The sequence below is a fragment of the Mobula hypostoma genome, chromosome 13 (genome assembly GCF_963921235.1).
Source record: "Mobula hypostoma chromosome 13, sMobHyp1.1, whole genome shotgun sequence".
Classification (NCBI taxonomy): Eukaryota; Metazoa; Chordata; class Chondrichthyes; order Myliobatiformes; family Myliobatidae; genus Mobula; species Mobula hypostoma.
Window position 1 is genome coordinate 38,210,459 of NC_086109.1, and position 22,403 is coordinate 38,232,861.

The 22,403-nt window shown below is 37.2% G+C and overlaps 1 protein-coding gene across 3 annotated transcripts in view; it reads left to right on the top strand.

Annotated features, from left to right (window-relative positions):
- Positions 1-1,582: 1,582 nt before the first annotated feature.
- Positions 1,583-22,403, top strand: part of LOC134355543 (receptor-type tyrosine-protein phosphatase R-like) — a 77,569-nt gene continuing 56,748 nt past the window's right edge. For 2 of the 3 annotated variants that reach the window (XM_063065557.1, XM_063065555.1), the window contains exons 1-2: positions 1,898-2,037; positions 9,425-9,675. In XM_063065557.1, coding sequence (XP_062921627.1) covers positions 9,539-9,675 — 137 coding nt within the window. In that variant the 5' untranslated portion in view covers positions 1,898-2,037; positions 9,425-9,538. Of the gene's footprint in view, positions 1,715-1,897; positions 2,038-9,424; positions 9,676-22,403 lie in introns of those variants that run through there. The other variant, XM_063065556.1, reaches the window with a different exon arrangement.

Consider the following 22,403-nt stretch of genomic DNA (forward strand, 5'->3'; position numbering starts at 1 on the left):
TGCTTCTGATATTTATACTGAGGTTACTTAGCAAATAACATATGCAAGACATTATTTAAAATTTTTCCGGCCTAATAAACTGTCAATAATAAATAGTCCTGGAAATGTTTTTGTAAAGCTGAATAGTACATGGGCATATTGATGAACTTCAATATCAAGGCTTCAGACTTCTGTTCTTGATCTTAGTTGGTGATGGATATTCACTTACCAGGGAAATTCTAATTGCATTTTGTGTAATATCAAATAACTGTTAATTAATATTATATTATTTGATATTATACAAAATGCAGTTAGAAGTTCTTTGATTCTATTGGGCAAGTTTAAATGATAATGACCCAGGATAACACTTTAATTTGAAATACATTTTTGCTTATTATTTCCTCTCAGGTATTTGTTGGGAATACAAACGCTTTCATTATCTTATGATTGATCAGAACAGAGAGGTTGATGTAGGATGGCTGATTATGTTTTTATTCTATCTCGTTTTTACTTCGCCTTTCTGATCCCTTCCCCTCCTGAGCATTATTTTACAAATAGCTGAACTGTTGGGCCCAGCTTTGTACTGAATCTTACTTACCCTGATGTGAATCAGACAGCAGCAGTGTCAAAGCACTTAGAAACAGTCAAGTATTTCAGTTAGTGTTTAAAAAAGGGGGGAAAGCCATAAGCCCTCGTACTCAGTTACTTAGCAAACTCTTCAGTGATGCAGTATTTACTGAGCTTACATCACAAATTCCTACACATTACAGTTCTGCCGTATCAGGTTAAATGATGACAATTACATTCTGACAGCCAATGAAGCCTCAGATCCCAGGATGATTGTTCCTGTGCAGTTCAAACGTGTTTACTGACAGTAACAAAACAAAAACTTTTCAACAAGTATTCTGATTCCAACTGTTAACAGTGTGGTAAAATGCTTCCATTACATCTATGAACTGGAAGGAGAGGATCCTACACTCTCAAAAGAAGCAGCAAGTTATTTAGGTTATCTTTATTTATAAGAAGGAAAAGTACTTGCAAATTGCCATGTAAAGCTCACTTCCTCATTCTCAGCAACACTAAGTACTCATTTGAGTACTTACTGATTTGTTGGAAACATGAACTCCAGGATTCCAATGTTTTCCCTCTAAAACACAAAAAGGAGTAATTTGAACTGTTATTGAGTCTTTTTTTAAAATATATGTGCATTATACACTAGCTATATCACAAGTTCCAAGAATATTCTCAAAATGTTAATATATTTGTCCAAACAACACTTCAAAACCACAAGAGGAAGATCTTAAATTTCACTGAATCAGACAGCTTGAAACTATGGTTTGACAAAATGTGTGTGCTGTTCATGTTTTAACTGTGCAATAACTATTTAAAGTTAATGCATTTTGGCACAGGTTAACACAGGCATTCAAAATTTTACAATGTCTTATAAAAGAGTTATTAAGATGTGTCAACAATTCTCATTATGCCGCTATGTGCTTTTAGTACAACCTTTTATTTCACCTTTTTAGCTTGCAGCTGAAGTAGATGATGAAATTGCGTAGGCCTATGTGTAGGTGGTGTGGGAGGAAGCAGCAAGAAGAACCTCTGCTGATAAGCAGCTTCCTGAGCATTCAGGGAAATGCAGCCTTGTACATTATAGGCAAGGATTACAACACAGAGTTAGAGAGCGAGAGAAAGAAACACAGAGCTTCTGTTGATACTTCAGCTTTTGTTTTAGGTGAGTACTAAGTGAAACAACAAACAGGAGACACAAAGTACAAGAAATTCACTTTGCCTTGAATGGGTTTAAACTTGATAAATTGCAGTTGAACTGGTTTTCAAAGTCCAAATTGGCTCCTCCTGTTAGCTTTGGAGTTTGAAATATGTTGACGGCATTGTGAAACTACTTAACATACATGCCTGTTCCTGCCCTTTTTCTCTTTCATTCTACTGTGCACTCTGCACTTTAAGAAACAAACTTCTTGCATACAGTTTGAGTCAGCTGATGCAGTAGTGGTGTAGTACTGTTCTGCTTGCATTTTAAACGTACTTCTGTTGCTGGTAAGTAAGTACTTGAGATATTTCTGTTACTGTTCGATTCAAGTAAAGTAATAAAGATGGATGTTTTTCAGCTGATGCCACAGTCTGTTTTGAGATATTGTTAGGAAAATGCCAAAATACATCAGGTAAGCAGGATGACTTAAAATAATTGTGCATAATTCTGCAATGTCACTGAAAGGTATATTCATTCAAATAATTAAAATGACATTATAGAGTATTGAGTTAGCAGTTATTAGATTCATAAATGGTGAAGATTAAAACAATGAATGAGCCAAAATGATAGAACCAATTATTTGCTTTAATAAATTATGAACGTACATAACACAGCCTAGTGAAAGCAGGGTACATGGATGGAGTGCTCCTTCTGTTTAACTTTACCTTATTTCAACTGAAGTCTATATTTAAAATGTAGACTATATAACACTCCTATTAACCACTACTTCTAATTGAAGTAAGAACTCACGTGGCAAAAAAAAACGAACTATAGTCTTTATAAATAGTCTAATTGTTATTAAGATATGATTACCTGATCAATGGCTCTCCCATTGCAAATCTCAGGACTTTGTAATTGTAAACTGAGCTTTCTGCTGATAAACTCTTGAATATCAGTTGATTTTTTTTCTACTGCAGCCATTTGATTATGTACAAATTCGAGATATTCTCAAACCATACCATGTGTACAGGAGAATGAAAACATATTTCTGTTACTTTTAAGCAAATGTGACAGCAATCCAGGATTCTGACATCTTAAATTCAAATCCCATTTGAGATAAGATTCTCTCAGCCACGCCTTCCCAGTGCCTGAGTTATCACTGCTCACTTTTTTTCCCACCTGATTTATCAGATTCTATATAATGGTAAAGTAGATTAGTCGATCCTCAACTGAAGTAAAATGCGGATTGAGAAAATATTTGAGTAGGTGCAGCTGAACACAGAGAAAACTCTCACTAAATGCTTTCAGATGCTTCAAATGAAGCAACTAGAGGATATAGTCAATAAAATATAACATTAAAATGAACAAGAATGGTAAAGTTTTAGAGTAATCCATTGGGATTTTATGTTGCCCCAAGGTGTAATAATGGAAGAGTTGGGATTGTGGAAACTTGAACATGAATCTCCTTTTCACAACACTGACCTTTTTTTTGTTCATGTTCTTATTACAAGCAATGAAGGTTTTTTTTACTTCAGTTTGTTTCAAAGTTAGAACACTTTTGTGATATCTTTTATCATACTTGTGATGGACACAACTTTGCCAGCCTTCAGTGAAGTGTGGGGAGGGATATTCAGCTAAGACATGGCTCTAAAACAATAATGGATTAGCCACTAGCCACTCATAGTAAACACAGCCTAACCTACTCATGTGACATTCCTACCCAAATAATATATTCTGAGTAATACACTGTCAACAATGATTGAATTACAAAGAACTTTTTATACAGAACTATATAATTATAATTATAATTATAATTATATAACTATATACTATATAATTAACATAAATATAGCAGATTCTGAATATAAATTATAAACCAGCACAGACAAGATAGGCCTTCTGACTGTAACACCTCTTTAATTTTATCATTGAGGAAAAAATACTATTATATAGGGTAGAGCAGCTGTTGTATTGATGTGATACTTTGGGGCAAGTGTCTGAATGAATTTTGATTCCAATGTTCTTTCTCGGTTATGCTCATTTTCTTTATAAGTGCCTGAGTTAGACATTTAATTCATATCAGAAATCCCCATGGGATTGTTTAACATCAGTTTGGAATGTAATCTTGGATGGGTGTTGGAAGCAGATTCACTTTCACGCTTCAAAATTGAATTAGTAGGAAGTAAGTCAGGAAAAGGGCGAGGAATCAAACTAATTAGATTGTTCTCTCAAACTACATGGGCCAAATAGGCCACAACAATTCTGTGATTTCAAACACTAAATGAGTAGATATTTCATTTCCCTTTGAGTCGGTGGTGAAGAAGGCGAATGCAATGTTGGCATTCATTTGTAGAGGAATAGAGTATAGGAGCAGGGATGTGATGTTGAGGCTCTATAAGGCACTGGTGAGACCTCACTTGGAGTACTGTGGGCAGTTTTGGTCTCCTTATTTAAGAAAGGATGTGCTGACGTTGGAGAGAGTACAGAGAAGATTCACTAGAATGATTCCGGGAATGAGAGGGTTAACATATGAGGAACATTTGTCCGCTCTTGGACTGTATTCCCTGGAGTTTAGAAGAATGAGGGGAGACCTCATAGAAACATTTCGAATGTTGAAAGGCATGGACATAGTGGATGTGGCAAAGTTGTTTCCTATGGTGGGGGAGTCTAGTACAAGAGGGCATGATTTAAGGATTGAAGGGCGCCCATTCAGAACAGAAATGCGAAGAAATTTTTTTTAGCCAGAGGGTGGTGAATCTATGGAATTTGTTGCCACGGGTGGCAGTGGAGGCCAAGTCATTGGGTGTATTTAAGGCAGAGATTAATAGGTATCTGAGTAGCCAGGGCATCAAATGTTATGGCGAGAAGGCGGGGGAGTGGGACTAGATGGGAGAATGGATTAGCTCATGATAAAATGGCGGAGTAGACTCGATGGGCTGAACGGCCAACTTCTGCTCCTTTGTCTTATGGTCTTATGGTCTAAACAGAATATGATAAATAGGGGATAGGGTAGCATACACTTAATAGACACCTCAAATTCTGAAATTTAATTCCACTTATCTAAAATCAATGGAACTGAAGATCTGTGCAGTAATACAATTAGTACCGATACTTTTGTGTTTTTGAGCTAGCTTCTTTCTCTGTTCCTGTGTGTCCTTCAAACATGAACTTTATTAATTCTATCTATTCAATTTCTGTTCAAAATTAATCACTTCATTTTTCTCTGCATTAAGTTTCTTCTGCAACGCATTCATATTGCAATGCCCTGCTCTGTCTTCCGAAAGTTTCTGAATTCCCAATCTTGTTGTAAGTTTTGAAATTATGTCCTGTCTACTGAAGCCATGGTGATTGGATTGACAGAGGTGACAAGTGGCCAAACAGTAAGACTCACCTTTTAGCAAGAGTACTCTATAGTTTCTTTAAACCTGAAAAATAACTGCTAATCTCAAATTTTTATCTTATTCTCCCTAATAATTTTTCCATGAAGGTTGCCACTATCTCTTTAATTTAATTTTGCTAACATTGAATGGTGCTTTGAGTACATTTGAAAGTTCGTAAAGTCAACATCAGCTTCACTATTCTGATCAACTCTCAGTGTAACTGTCATCAAATCAAATTTGACAAATATCCTTCATTTAAAAAATCCATCCTAATTTACATTTGTTGAACCAATTTTCTAAATTTTAATTAAATTTGTCCTGTACTGTTTTTCAGAACCATAAATTCATAATGATAGATAGTCTGGAAAAAGACTTTTACCCATTAAGTCTAAACTGAAATCAAAGCATGCATCTGCACTGATCCTATTCTATTCCCATTTGATTCTCCCTTGATACCTACAACTCCCCTCCAGGCTATTCAGCACCACACTAGATACTATTTAAGGTGGTGAATTAAACTACCAATCTAATCTCTTTGCAATGCTAGAAGAAACCCACACAGTCACAGAAACAATGTGCAAACTTCACTCAGGCAACATTGGATGTTTTAGGATCACTGGAGCTATAAGGGATCCGTTTTATTGGCACATTTCTGTGTCACCTACAAAAGTGTTACTATCTTCAAGAAAGTTCAAAGATAGAAAAAAAAATAGACTCAGAGGAAGAAGAAATCACCACTTTGAAATGAAGAGCATACGCTTAATCTTGCTCTGGCATTTTACTGCTTGAGAAACTAACTGATTTACTATAAATAGCATACCTGCAAAACTGAAAGATTTTGTTCTTTCATTTTAATGAGGCTTTTCTTTGAGCAGTTTTGTAGCGAAGTGATTATGTTACTGTACTAGTGATCTGGAGAACCATTTGTTGACCCATTCGCAATGATTAAATGCTCCAGAAATAAGAGTCCAAATTCCATGGGCCCCGGCTGTATCCTCAGGCGTGTAATGTAAAATCAATTGATGAAATAAATGCATAATTTAAAAAAAGCTAATACAAAGATTATTAGACTGCAGATAGGCTTGCAACCAAAAGCTTTTCTGGGTGTCTCAGCACGTGATAAGAATAAACAATCTACCAATGCGATGCACACAAAATGCAGGAGAAATTCAGCAAGTCAGGCAGCATCTACGGAGGGGAATAAACAGTCAAAGTGTCAGGTTGAAACCCTTCATCACGACTCAGTTACCAATAACCAAAATTCAATCTGGCTAGCTGTTGTCAGTTAGGAATGGAATTATATCTGCATGAGAGTTCGAACAAAAACCAACATTGCTGACTAGCTCTTTTCTTGGCTAGTAAGCCACTCAGTTTGTGTGAGGCAATAGATATCAGTCACACAGTCATATCAAGTGAAAGTGAATGAAGAAATAAACCTCTACTCAACATGCTGCTGTGCAACATTTTATTCATTTTCAGATTATATAAAGGATATGGACAACGTATTACTTTCAACAGTATCACTAAGTAAAACTGTAACTCTGAGTTCCACCTCGACTCATCTAAGTTTCAAATTAACTCTATCCTTTTTAGACAATCTAGCTATGCCAGACTTTAGATCAATATATATGCTATTAAACAAAAGTAAAGAGTTCAATTCTAATTACCCATTCTGGTACAATTACTAGTGAAAGAAAATTGAAGATCAAAATGACAATTAGTAAAACAAAGGCAAATATAAATCTAACTATGAAACAATTAGATATAGGAATAGAATTAGGCCATTTGGCCCATCGAGTCATGGCTGATGCATTTTTCCTCTTAGCACCAATCGTTTACCTCCCCACCCCCACCCTGTATCCCTTCATGTCCTGGCCAATCACGAATCTATCAACCTCTGCCTTAAATATACCTAAACTCTTGGCCATCACAGCTAGACGTGGCAAAGAATTCCACAGATTCACCACCCACTGGCTAAAGAAATTCCTCCTCATCTCCTTTCTAAAGGACACCACTGTATTTTTAGACTGTGTCATCTGGTCTTAAACACTGCCACCACAGGAAATATTCTTTCCACATCTACTCTATCAAGGCCTTTCTCCATTCAATAGCTTTCAATGAGGTCACCACTCAACTTCTGAATTCCAGTGAATACAGGCCCAGAGCCATGAAACGCTCTTCATATGACAAGCTGTATAATCCTAGAATCATTTTCATGAATCTCATTTGGAGCCTCTCCAATTTCAGCACATTCTTTCTAACATTAGCGACCCAAAACCATTCACAATATTCCAAGTGACACCTCATCACCAGTGCTTTATAAAGTCTCAACATTACATCCTTGCTTTTATATTCTAGTCCTTTTGAAATGAATGCTAACATTGCAATTGCCTTCCTCTCCACAGAGTGAACCTACAAATTAATCTTTAGGGAATCTTGCACAAGGACTCCCAAATCCTTTGACACCTTAGATTTTTGTATTTTCTCTCCATTTAGAAAATAGTCAACCTTTCATTTTTTCTACCAAAGTACATGACCATACACTTCCCGACACTGTATTCCATCTGCCACTTCTTTGCCCGTTCTCATAATCTGTGTCCTTCTGTAGCCTCCCTATTTCTTAAAAACTACCTGCCCCTCCATCTATCTTCGTATCGTCTGCAAACTTTGCAACAAAGACATCAATTCCAACATCCAAATTATTAACATGTAATGTAAAAAGAATCAGTCCTAACACAGACCCCTGTAGAAAACCACTAGTCACCAGCAGCCAATGAGAAAAAGCTTATTTTATTCTCACTCCTTGCCTATAGCCAGTTAGACACTGCTTTATCCATGCCAGAATCGCTCCTGTAATACCAGGGCCTTTGACAAGGTGCCACACATGAGGCTATTTGCTAAGGAGCCTCATGTGTGGTACCTTGTCAAAGGCCCTCCAGAAATCCGAGTACACAACATCAACCGATACTCCTTTGTCTATCCCGCTTGTTATTTCTTCAAATAATTCCAACAGATTTTCCCACAAGGAAACCATGCTAACTATACAGTTAGAATTTATTTTAAAAAATTTCTCTGTGACATTTAAGAAAATGACTAAATAAATTACACGAATATTGTCTATTGAATTTGATTCATAAAAATACCAAAATCCTGTGGAATCTAAACATTAATATCGGAACCTTACCTGAAGGATTTACAGGACTCAGTTCTAACACATGCAAATTGGCTTGCCTTTTTTATTGCTGCTGGAACTTTAGTCTGCGTGTTAGTCTGATCAGAGAATGACAGTAAATATGATACAGTTTATACCAAATACTCTCTAAATTTGTTTGATCAACTTATGCTTTTCAGAAGTCATTTGTTATAATGTCTATAATAAATTTTGTGTCTAAAAATACATATACAGTGGATTCTGGTTAATTGGGCACATTGGGACCAATACATTTTGGCCCAATTAAGTGGCTACTGCAATTAATTAAGCCAAAATAATTAAAAAGTCATAAAAAGACAAACAACATTTAACTGAGTAACAAATCATGTACTTAAATAAAACATAGAACAAATTAGAACATTACTAGTACTACTGCAGTACTCTAAAACTGTGTATTAGTCCTAACAATTACTGCAGGAGGAATTCAATCAATGTACACTACTGTGTTCTTTTGATTGATTGCAATTTAACAAAATCAGAGCAGACACCCAGTGTAAGTAATGCACTGACTTCATACAATGCTTTGACAATTGCATCCTCCAAATCTTTATTTTTAATGTAACACAGTCAAGATGATTGTCGGTACCTTCAAATTCTTCATAGATTCTCACTTGTTGAAGTAGTGAAATGGTTTCATTTTCACTCCTGGCTGTTTCCAGCATCTCCTCTCCTGCTTAAAACCACAGTGAGCAAAATAGTTCTAAATTGTCCTAGTGCTTATTTCTTTCCAACTATCAGTGACAAAAATCACTACTTTTTGAACACAAACACATGCAATTGACTCTATTTAAAAACTGTTCACTCTAAGCAGTGTAGTGCCTAACAAGTACACACAACTGACACTAGTAGAAACTGTTAGGCGAAAGCCTCCTGTCCCAATTAAGTGGCATATTGTCCCAAATAAACAAAGAAAATACTGGCTCTTTACTTGATTAGCTTTTGTTCTTTAAGAGATATCCTAAATAAGTAACTGCCCTAACTAACTGATGGCCCAATTAACCGAATTCCACTCTATCTTCAAAGTTTTAATTTAATTTCAATAATCTATAGATTGAACTACTAGTATACTGTACCTTGAAATGTACAGGGAATGTGCAATCATTTTTATTACAATCAATATACCATTTTTTCTATAATTTACAGATGAATTACCATGTAAGAGAGATACTACATCAAATTCAGTCAGAACATTGTGGAGTCTGTGGGTAATTTCAGCCCATGCATGCCTCATTCTGAAGTATAGACAGTGTGCACAGTATGGTACAATCTGAGCTAACTTCCATTCCGTTAACTACTGTAAACTGTCAAGGCCAAGTTGCAGAAGAGATCATGAACCAATCGTCAACTTCCTCATCATCATTCAAATCAAAGAGACAAAGCTGTCTTCAGGAGAGGTAAGAATGGAAGGACCGGTTAGTCAAAGGAATCACTATAAAACATCACTGTTGTTGGAGTATGAATTCAGATGATAATTCTCAGACAAAATTCATACAAGAATATTTTCAACTTGATTCTAATTACATTTCTGTTGATCCCTGTAGAATCAGAGGTTTTGCCCTGTATCTATCCAGATCTTGTAATCCATATCTGATTTCCATTTTCTGTTCAACTAGAGGATGCCATCCACTCATAAACTGTCACAGGAGGAAAATTAGCCAGGTATCTGCTACTAATAGATGCCAGAAACACATGTATGCAGATATCAGGAAAGATTAGAATTTGACTTGCCTGCAGTTGATGGTAAAAACTTTCCTTGCTTTCCAACATCTACCCAACATCAGTGTTGCTTAGAAACCTTTGTACTGATGAACTCTGGCGAAAGCCAAAGAAAATATGATGGGGTCCTTCTCAGATCCCAGAAATCCCATCAAGTCCATCAGATATTTGTTGACTTAATTCAGAATCAGAATCGGGTTTACTAAATTTGTTGTTTTGTACTAGAAGGACACTGCAGGCATAACAGATTCCTACAAGATACAATAAAGAGAGAAAGAAAGAAATCACACAAAAGAGGAACAGCAATTTGTTCTTAGATTCATGGACTGCTCAGAAATCTAATGGCAGAGGGGAAGAATTTGTTTCTATGGCACTGCCTGGATGTTTTGAGGCTCCTGTACCTCTTTCCTTATGCTAGTCATGTGAAGAGGGCATGTCCTGGATAGTGAGGCTCCTTATGATGGATGCTACCTTCTTGAGTCACTGCCTTTAGAAGTTATCCCTGATGGTGAGGAGGCTTGGGCTTATGATGCTACTGGCTGAGTCTACAATCATCTACTGTCTTGTAGAGTGCCTTTGTGGTTAATAAAACTGTTTGGTTCAGTGATAATATCAATAGTTATCATTTTATTTTAATAGGTTGACGGGATGATCTGGGAGTGTCACTCTCAATTGGTTCTTAACACAATGATTACATAATTTAATTGTTAGCACAGTGTAAAATTAATTAAATGCACCCAGAAGATTGAGAAAGCAATACATATTTGGGATTAAGGTTTGATAGAAGGCAATAAAATAGCAAGAAACTTGTAGAGGGTACTTCCATATGGTATGTATTTCTTCCAGCATTTTCTTCATCCTCTACTTCTTGTGTTTGCTTCAGTCAGATCACATGAGCTTGTAAGTGTCAAATAATATTCTTCTAATCCCTACCTCTCGTTTCCTCATTTTCAATTGTCCCTTTAAAGACCAATACATTAAGACAACATTTAACTTCCTTAGTTTCTAGGACAGAGTTTCAAAGAAGAGAGCTATTTGTAATCAGACCCATCCTGAAAAATAATCAAACCAAAAAATGGGATGGGAAATGATGGAGGAAATATCTTGCTATTAAAACAGAGAAAGCTGGAATAATTCAGCAGCATCAGTGCAACATCTCCTTCCTGCCATCTGGCAAAAGGCCCCGAAGTATTCAGGCTCTCACGACCAGACTATGTAACAGTTTCTTCCCCAAAGTCATCAGATTCCTCAATACCCAGAGCCTGGACTGATACCAACTTACTGTCCTCTACTGTGCATCTTGTCTTGTTTATTATTTATTGTAATACCTGCACTGTTTTGTACACTTTATGCAGCCCTGGGTAGGTCTGTAGTCTAGTGTATTTTTGTGTTGTTTTACATAGTTCAGTGTAGTTTTTGTATTGTTCATGTAGCACCATGGTCCTGAAAAACGTTGTCTCATTTTTACTGTGTACTGTACCAGCAGTTATGGTCGAAAGGACAATAAGAAGTGACTTGACTTGACTTGAACAAAATTAACATTTTAGATCAATGATATCCATTAAAACTATGGAAAAGTCATTGACATGAAATACTAACTTTACTTTTTTCTGTCTTTATGACAAGTGAAAACCTCAGCCATGAAGGCTGTATAAAAACAGGAAATGCTGCAAACACTCAGCTGGTCAACAGCATCTATGATAAGAAAAACAAAGTTTACATCTCAGGCCAAAGACGCCTTGGCAAAATTAGAAAAAAAGTGAAAACAAGTTGTTTTTAATTGAAGAAAATTTGGGGAGAGTTAAATAAAGTGACTGTCTCCGATAAGGTGAGGTCAGGATTTCTGTGGCAATAAGTTAGATGGGTCAATGTGGCCATGCACAGAGAGAGAACACAAATCGATAAATGTAAAATGTGTGAATTGCAAACCTGCAGGACATTGGCCAAGAAGTTATGGCATGCAAGTGGAGAGAGAAAAACTGAGCCCAAGATGTAGATCAGGCGTTCCCAAGCTCAGATTGTTCTCTCTGTATCTGGCCATTTCAACTCTAGGCATCCATGTGTAACAATGACTTTATTTTTCTCTTCCCATTCACACAGTATTGACAACAGACACACCCTCAAAGATTGCATTTTACAGCCTTTATATTTCCCTGCCACTATTCTCTCTAACTGAGCTTGTTAACTGATCAAACAGAAAACTTCGTCACCAACTATGGCCTCTCCCTATCAGAAAAAACTCCCTCTGTTCAGACCCCACCCTCTCTGCAGCTTTGAATTGTTTTCTCTTTCCCAGTTCTGATGAACTGTGTTCATTCTGAAACACAAACCATTTCTCTCCCTTCTTGCTACACAATCTACAGAGAGCATCTGTTTTTCTTGAATGCAGATTTCCAGCATCTCCACTTATTAAAAAAAATCATGACATCTATCCAGTGTTTTAGCTAATTAAAAGATTACAGATTCACTAGGTTTTGGCAATAAACATTTTAATTGCTCATGTTTATCTAAAATATACATATTTAACTTAACCCACCTGTCTTGGGTATACCATACTCTATATTTGAATAAATATATTAAAATATAATATATATAATGATATACACAGTACTGTGCAAAAGTCTTAGGCACACATATATAGGCTAAACCTTTGCACAGTACTGCATTTGTCAATGTGGAATGGATAGCGAGTTTGAAGCTCTGGCGGGAGCAAAGGATATTGGGAATGGCAAGGGTGCAGCACTGCGGGAGAAGTTTTGGGACAGGTGGAAGGGAAGGAGTGCCGGAGATGGGGTGAGGCTTGAGTGCAGACACACACAGCTCTGAGACACCAGACAAGGCCATTTGATTCCAAACAATTGGTTTATTGATCATTACAGAATGTCTCGCTGGTGTTTCCGCTCCCTTCCCTCTCCCCTTTCTCCAATCATGATTCCCCTCTCCCTGCCCTCTTCCCACTCTCAGTCCACAATAGAAACCCATATCAGAATCAGGTTTATCATCACCACATATGTCATGAAATTTGTTTTTTTTTCTGCAGCAGCAGCAATACTGTGCAATATTACAAATTACTACAGTACTGTGTAAAAGTATTAGGCACTCCAACTATAAATACATGTCTGAGACTTTTGCATGGTACTATATAATTATACATAATATATAGGTAGATTTAAATTAACTTCAGTTTATTTTATTTGAAGTACCTCAATTAGTTTCAGAAATACATTTCTGGTGCTTAACAATAGTAAAACAATCCTCAGTGTTCCGAATTCTCAATACAATTTGGAAGCAATGTGACATAAATCTTTCAGCTTTGTTTCTGGCAATTTATTAAGGGAAGACTTCAGAGTTGCAAGAATATGATTTTATTCTGAATTCCTGGCCCTTGCTCTTTCATCATTCTACACTACTGCTCAACATTATAATTCTAAAGCAGAGTCTAGGGCACAATAATAATGCAGAACTCTATCCGATGACCTCCAACAACAACGCTAAGGTTGTTTCTAGACTCCATCACTGCCTTGTTAAAATTAAAGTGAGAATGACTCCAACTTTCCTAAAGTCAAGTAAAATCAAAGCTTTTCATTGACATCACTGGCACCTACAATCTTTTTGTCTCAACATCATTGCTTCACACAAAGTATGGAGGTGCTGGACTTTGATGTAATGCTCATTTATCTGAAGGCTTCTCCCCTCCCCACAGTTTCTTTTTTTTTAACCACTTCCTCTGTGTCGATTTCCTCCACAAATTAGAACCTAATCTATATATTAATCATCCAGAAGTTAGCTTAAAAGTAAAAGACTGCAGATGATGAAAATGTAATAAATGCCGGAAATACTTAGAACCTCTGACAGCATCTTATCAGCTGCCACCTTTGCTCTTCAGTCCTACCTAGCCTCCATCCAGTTACAGAATATCCTCTGTGTATTTCCTTCCTTTCTCTCTGCAACTTAAACTGTTTTATCTCCAACTTTTCTCAGATCTAGTTGAAGGTTATTGACCTGAAATGGTTTTTTCCTGTTTCTCCACATATGTTGTCTCTCCAGCTGATTAATGCCAGTACATTCTGTTTCAATTCTTTCTTCAAAAATTCTCCCCCACCATTTCAAATGCTGAAATCACTCTTTTGATCCATACAAAATTCCCAATAGGCATCTCTCTAGTTAGGAAACATTGGTTCCTCATTTCACAGTAAGATGACATTAAGAGCTTTCAAATCTTTCCGTATTTCACTTATCTTACCTTAGCTTCTTGTCCACTCCACCCAATTGTACTCTGACAGCAGCCTACAGTTACTTTTGACAATGCAAAGAGAAGCAGTAATTTCCTTGCTGAATCCAGAGAATTCTTTACAGGATCTTCTACAAAGCTCCCTGCTTTCATCATGCACTTCATTTTCTTCATCCCTTTTACTGAATAATTTCCCATTTTCTTGCATCTATCCATTTCTTTTGCTTGGTTAAGCCCCATCATGGGCACTAGCCTACACATCATCATATATATATCTTCAAAAGGTGATGCCTCAGGAAGGGGGTGTTCATTATTAAAGACCCCCACCCCCACCCAGGACATGTCCATTTCTCATCAGGGAAGAGGAACAGGAACCTGAAGACATGCATTCAGTGTTTAAGGAACACCTTCTTCTTCTTCACCGTCATACTGCTGAACAGTCTGTAAATCTATAAACACTATCGCACAATTTTGCTCTTTCTTAGCACGACTTATAATGTTTTTTTATTTACTGTAAGCATTTTTTCTGTTTTGTACTGTACTAGTGCCACAAAACAAGTTTCATGACATATGACAGTAATAACAAAACCCCCAGTTCAGCACTACGTCTCTTTCTTCTGTACATGAGAAATGCAATTGATAAATCTGGCAATGCTGTCATAATTTATAGATTGATTTCCCAATGTTTTATCCAGAAAGAATCTCTACACTTCCATTCAAGCAATTGTAGGCTATTTCTCTTTTTAACCAAATAATTTTGGGTCACTTACATCCCCAGGAATAGGTCAGGTTAAGCACAGGAAGAAGTAAAATGTTTGTAGCTGAGGCAAGTTGAATTCAGTGGGTGGTAGCCGATCTGCTTTTAGGTGGCATCTTAATCGCTGAATTCCTTGAAGAAAGCAATTTCCTACGCTTCCTTATGGAAGTGATAAACTTTTGCTTAGACATGTAGCACAGGCAATCGGTAACTTTGTATCCAATTATAAGGCAGGGAATAGGCAATTTAGTTTATTACATGATGAAGGAAATACCCAGTGTGTTCAACCCCACTCTAGCACATAAACTGTTAATGGTTTCATTTTCAAGTGTATGTCTGTTTCCTTTTGGATAACTGCCAAGCAATTTGCCTCCACCATCCTTTCAGTGAAATTGAAATCACAACAACGGGGGTATAAAATGTAATTCTGCGTCTTTTCTCTGGTTACATTGCCAATCATAAATTTGCCTCCAATCCTCCTGCCGACAGAACAGTTTATCTTTATTTACTGTATTAAAACAATGAACAATTTTGAACAACTCAATGAAATTTCCTTTCATTTTCTATGTTCCAACAAGTGTAATTTTAGCTTTTGAAATGTCTCTATATGACTCTGTCATAAGGCTTCCTGCTTCCACTACAGCCTCGTTTAAATGTCTATTTCTAAATTCTACATTTTGGACCTAATCAAACTTTGCAAATTACCCTTTCATTTTGGATAACCAATATTAATTCAGATTGTATTTACACTCTAACAACTCTATTTAGTTCAATCATTCAGTGACTTAGTAAGTTTGCCTTCTTGTAATCTCTCAGAATATCAAACCAAGAAGAAACTCAAGAACAGCACTAAGTTTAAATAGGGAGAGATTCACTTCTAAAACATTACTTTGGTGCTAGAAGCATGCATGAGCAGCAAAATTCATGCACACAACTAAATTAAGTGAGGTAACAAAGTGGGAGTATACCCCTCAACAATGATGTGGTAAGGTGAACCAATGGAGTGCCACGTGGGTGGCCAAAAGTATGGATATGTACAGACCATAATGGAAACGTATGTAAAGGAAGGAGAGTTATTGAATGGTTTATTGTATATAATTTTATTTTTGAATAAAGTATATTTTGAAATAAGAAAAACAAATTAAAAAGGTGACTCGATATATTAGAAAAGAAACAAACACCTGACAAGTTGTGGTATATAATCATTGCTTTCTTTCCTTTCCGGTCCTTGTTTCAGTTTTATTGAAGGTTCTAACAGTTAGCAATTGCAAAGCTGATACTTGGGTAAAGCTCTTCGAAATACTGTTACCATCACATGCAAATTGAAGTATTATTTTTACAAATATAAGCCTTCAATAACTATTAAATAACAATATAACATTTCACCAAACACAATCCTTAACCAGTCAAACAGAAAAGCTTCAAGTCACTACTTAAGAGAAGTTGCTGTAAAGTAAAGTAAAGGCATCTGTTAGTCTTGTGAGATGAGACCATGGATCTGTGCCTGGAAAGTCTTCACTCTCCAGGGCGCAGGCCTGGGCAAGGTTGTATGAAAAACCAGCAGTTGCCCATGGCTGCAAGTCTCCCCTCTCCACAACACCAATATTGTCCAAGGGAAGGGCATTAGGACCCATACAGCTTGGCACCATACAGTGTTGTCGCAGAGGAATGTGTGGTTAAGTGCCTTGCTTAAGGACACAACACATTGCCTTGGCTGGGGCTCAAACTCACGACCTTCAGGTCGCTAGTCCAATGCCTTAACCACTTGGCCACATGCTCATTGTTGCTGTAATGTAAGGATACAGACATTTTTATAACAGTATAGCCATTCATGTGACATTATAGAATAACACATTAGCCAATGTGCAATTCTATGAAGAGTGATCATCAGTGAGCTCCTACAAAATAGACCTGATCAGGGCTGAACATTAATTTTGGTGTCTACGGCATTTGTTTGCAGTTGCAATTGTCAGAAGGTCTCTTGATTCAAAAACGGTTGCTGTGATTATTTGTCTGTGGAAGAGTTAGACGATAGTAGGCAAACTCTCAAAAAACTTGGAATGAGTTGGTACACAGGAAAAGGCACTTCAGCCAACTGAAACCATCCAGCATTAATTGACACTTATCTATCCTATTCCCATTGTTATTCTCCCCAGATTCCTCTCAGATCTCCTGAGCTTCTACCACTCATTCACGTGCTTGATTTCACTGCTGCTGGTGTATGTGACAGTAAACTAACCTGAAGAGGCACTTTAAATATCGATTTCCCTTTCTGGTAAAAAGGAATTTCCCTCCCCCTCCCCTCTTCTTCTATTTCCCACTCTGGTCTTCTGCCAGGCTTCAGAGCTGTGTGTCAGGCACAGCTGTAAGCAGCACTGGGGCCCAATAGAGGCTTGTAAACCTTGGATTTTAGTTACAACACTGAGTCATGTCACCTGCAGAAATTACCTAATGACTCAGCAATAGTTGGGTGTGTAAAGGGAGGATGAGAGGATGAATAGAGGGACTTTAACAAATGGTGCAAGCTGAACCATCTACAGTTCAACATTAATAAGACAAAGGGGACAGTGATGGACCTTAGGAAGACCAAGCCTGCATTGGTCCCTGTTACTTTTGATGGTGAGGATGCGGATGTTGTGAGGACCTACAAGTACCTGGGGGTGCACATAGATGACAACCTTGAGTGGAGCACCAATACAAGAGGCTGTGTACAAGTAGGACTAGAGTCACCCTTACTTTCTGAGGAGACTGAGGTCCTTTGGAGTATGCAGGCTTCTCCTTCACATGTTCTACCGATCTGTTGTCGCCAGTACAATTGTCTATCCGGTGGGGTGCTGGGGAAATGGCATCAACACACATGATGCCAACAGGCTCAACAAACTGATTAGAAAGGCTAGCTCTGTTATAGGAGTCAAACTGGACACATTTGATACTATATTAGAACAAAGGACCCCATGGAAAATCTTGACAATTCTAGACAATGTTTCTCACCCTCTGCTTGCCACCTTGGCTAAGCAGAGGAGCACTTTTAGTAATAGAGTAAGAGAACTGTGCTGTTCCAAAGAGCACTATATGAGGTCATTATTACTCTCGGCCATCACATTCTATTATAAGTCAACCTATATAGCCGGAAAGTGATGATCCCTCCTGTTATACTGTTTGTGGTAACTTAATTTTTTTATTCTTTCTGCTTCTCTTCTGATATTTATATCTGTGCACTTGTAATGCTACTGTGCCACTGTAACTTCCTTTGGGATCAATAAAGTATCTATCTATCTATCTTACCTTTTCTCACCTGCCTATCAGCTCCCCCAGTGCCCCTCCTCTTTCCCTTTATCCTATAGTCCACTTTCCTATCAGATTCTTTCTTCTGCAATCCTTTATCTTTCCGCCCCACCTGGCTGCACTGATTACATTCTAGTTATCTTCCTTCCCCGCCACCACCTCCCACCATTTTATTCTGGCACCTTTGCCCTTCTTTTTCAGCCCTGAAGAAGGCCCTAGGCCCAAAACATCGACTACTTATTCGCTCATTTCCATAGATGCTGCTGGGCCTGCTGAGTTCCTCCAGCATTTTCAGTGTGTTAATTTAAATTGCTGAATTATCCAAACAATATGCCTGTGTTTGGGATGTCGGAGGAAACCAGAATCCACAGAGGAAACTTGTGGAAAGATATAGAGACGCCACATAGACAGCAGCAGAGATCAGGATTGAATCCAGATCACTGGAGCTCTGGGTATCAGTGGCTGTACTGATTGCTTCACTATGTAGTTACGTGTTTAGTAAATAAGCAGTAAATTTAACATAACGTACTTAATGAAGGAAAGAAATTATAGATAGATTATAGGTTATGAAGACACGCAGTCCTCTTTTATTGTCATTTAGTGATGCATGCATTAAGAAATGATACAATATTTCCTCCGGTGTGATATCACAAAACACAGGACAGACCAAGACTGAAAAAACTAACAAAACCACATAATTATAACATATAGTTACAACAGTGTAACAATACCATAACTTGATGAAGAAGTCCATGAGCACAGTAAAAAGTTCAAAGTCTCTCAAATGTCCCACATCTCACGCAGACGGGAGAAGGAAGAAAAACTCTCCCTGCCATGCCCAACCACATTCCCGACTCTGAGTCATCTGAAAACTTCGAGCCACTGATCAGCACTCCAACACCGAGTACTGAGCGCCATCTCTGTCCAAATGATTCGACTTCAATCTCGGTCTCCAACAGCAGGCAAAGCCGGGGATTTTGAGGCCTTCCCTCCGGAAGATTCCCAACCGCGCAGTAACAACAGCAGCGAACTGGCGTTTCCGAAATTTCTCCATATGTTCCTCTGTGCTTTCACATCTACCTCCATCAAATCAGAATTGTCCACGGCCCCTATTTAATGGATACGATATCATTTTTCACCGGAGGGCTGCGCACGTGTGGCGCACTGCTCTCTCTCCTCCTTCTGTTAAACTGAAAAGAAAAATCAGATATTTGAGAAAGCTCGAGATTGAATTTGATTTTCCTTTTTGGCATTTTTGATGGTTATATTCTTGAAGATTACTCTATTTCAGAGTAGGGTAATATTAAGTTTTGTATGGCTTGGACTGATACCAGTTATAGCAAGACCACCTTGACAAATCTCTTTCAGATGCAATATATTTATTTAATGATTGCTATTTATTCTCCAGCATATAACGTGTATTATTACAGGATAAAAAGAGATGAACCATGCAATGTTTACCAATTCTGTTAGCCAAAGAATAGAAGCTGTGAGGAGATTTAACTGAAGTGTGTAAGACTATGAGAGAGTGAGACAGAGTAAATAGGAAGGATTTCTCAAAACAAAGGAGTCTAACATCAACTGGGCATTATTTTGAAGTAATAGATAGAAGCACTGGAGGGAAGATATGGAAAACATTTTCACCAAAGGGAATGATGGGAGGCAGGATCGCATTGCCTGAATATATGGTAGAAGCAGAAATGTTCATCATATTAAAATGGACTTGTATGTGGTCATGACCAAGGCTACAGACATGGTCCTTGAAGATAAGATTAGACTGGAATACCTACAATCAGCCAAATGGCCTCCTTTTGTATTGCCCAAATGTTTAATTTTTCTGTAATTCTGCACCAGGATCATTAGTTCAAAACTATGAGATCAAATCGCACTGCAGCAATTTGTGAATTGAAAATCAGGTAATTACATGTATGGAAAGGAAACTTATATTCTCCAAAGATGAATGTAAGCTCTTAAGTATCTTTCTTCACCCCTTACTCTACCTAATAAATCTTCATAGCATGCATTTTATTTACTGATACCTAAAACTCTCAAGCATTCTCCTCAATTTTCTTCTCAAAAAATCTTCAAGATTTCAATTACCTTTCTTACTGTTTTTTTTAAAATGTCCACTTTATTTCCTTTCACAAATATCAATTATGTTGGAATTGCCATCATTACCTGAAAGTTACCATGTTTCAAGTTCAATTTCAAGTTTATTATTGAAGCCTCAATCAGAAACATGTTTTAAAAAAATATTCAAGATTCTGTTGAACATCTTAGGAATTTTAAAAATGTATCTGTGACAATTTGTTATATTATAGAAGCAACAGGTGTTCCCTTTGCATTATATTGAATGTTATTCACTTGAGAATCAAAATTCTGAGAACGTGCCTAATCATGTTGTTCATTATCATTGTGATGAGAGGCACTGACATAAATAGGATATGATAAGTGTGCTTTTCATTCCGAGAAGATCTACTCATAACTGACTGTAATTACAATGATAGCCTAAATATAAAGAAATATTTAATTGGAGCAGACTGTATTTTAATCATCAATGTATATTATTCATTCCTTTTTTGTTATAAATTACAATTAAATCTACAAATATTCATGATTATTCAGAAAGCACAATTAATAAAACATATCACCTCTTGAGATATTTAGGTTTAACATTTTATTGACTATTATAATTATCAAAATTGCAAATTAATTTACATTTCATTGTGTAACCCCGAAATTCAATCTTGATTGTCTTAAATACTATTAAACCTTAGTAATTTACTTAATTAGGGCTTCCAAAGGAACATCAGTATATTCCCAATTTATATCTAAATTTGCTTTCATTCCCATTAAAACAAGTTGGGTAATTTGGTTTACACCAAACTACAGATTATCTCAGTTTACTTTTCCTTATCTTAAAAAAAAATTCTTTCAAAGTACTTTCTCTTAATTGAATTTATTTCCTAAAATGGTCCTGATCTTAGAGTATGTGTTAATATGATCTAAGCCAAATACCTTGCAGACATAAATAAATAATATTATTTTACTGAATATACTGTATATAAAAATTAAATTGGACCAAACGCATTTAATCAAAGTGCTTGCTGGTAACCTCCTTCACAAGCTTTCTCTTGATCTTTTTAATCTACCTTCCTGCATTTAATTTAAAATTACTCATTTAGCCCTTTGCTCTCTGGACCAACACACTTTTTAAACTTGCCTCTTTTAACAACTAGATGCCAATCAGTAGCTTCCCGTATTGCTTAGCCTTATTCCCGATATACATGTTATTCTAGTTTCTGAAACAGTTACATCTCTACGTGGGCGGCTGCTAGAATTGACCATTTCCAAGCGTGGGTGGTACTGATTTCTTATATAAAAAAAACATTTCACCTGCCTTTGCTGTGAGCACTGGGCCTTGAGCTTTTTCAGCAAAGACAAATATTGCTCCAGATGCATAGTGACCTTTGACTTTCACACATGAACTATAGAATAGTTCCATTGTTTCGGTTGCAACTATTTACCTCACTAACATCAAAAAATCTACTCACAAATCTAAGTGCACCATTTATTCAACCAGCGCTAGATTTTCCATAAGCTCTGTACATACTTATTTGTAGTTATTGATAAAATAAACCCTGCCAATGTACAAAACAGGGTGTTCACCAATAAAATTTGGCATTATGCCAAATAAGGAGCAGAAAGTAAATAATAATGACTGCAGATGCCCAAAATTTGAAATAAAAATGGAAGATATGCTGGAACTTAAGAATTAGGTCAGGGCAGTATGACAGTCCCATGGGAAGGTAGCTTGGAAGAGGCCTTTGAAAGGAAGCTCTCCAAGTACGCAGGACTGGTCAGCAACTGTCAGCAGGCTGGATGGAGAGCGAGGTGTCTCCCAGTGGAGGTTGGTTGTAGGGGATTTGTAGCCCATTCTTTAGTTAGAGCCTTCAGCATTTTGGGCATCGAGGGAGAGAGGAAGAGGAGAGCCATCCGCAGTACCACCGATGTGGCAGAAAGGGCCTCAAGATGGCTGTGGCTCAAAAGAGGGGAGCCATGGAGTCATAAGTAGCTAGCCATCTGGACACAAGCTGAGGTCTGATCAGCCCCGGCTGGGTCACCTGGAGGAG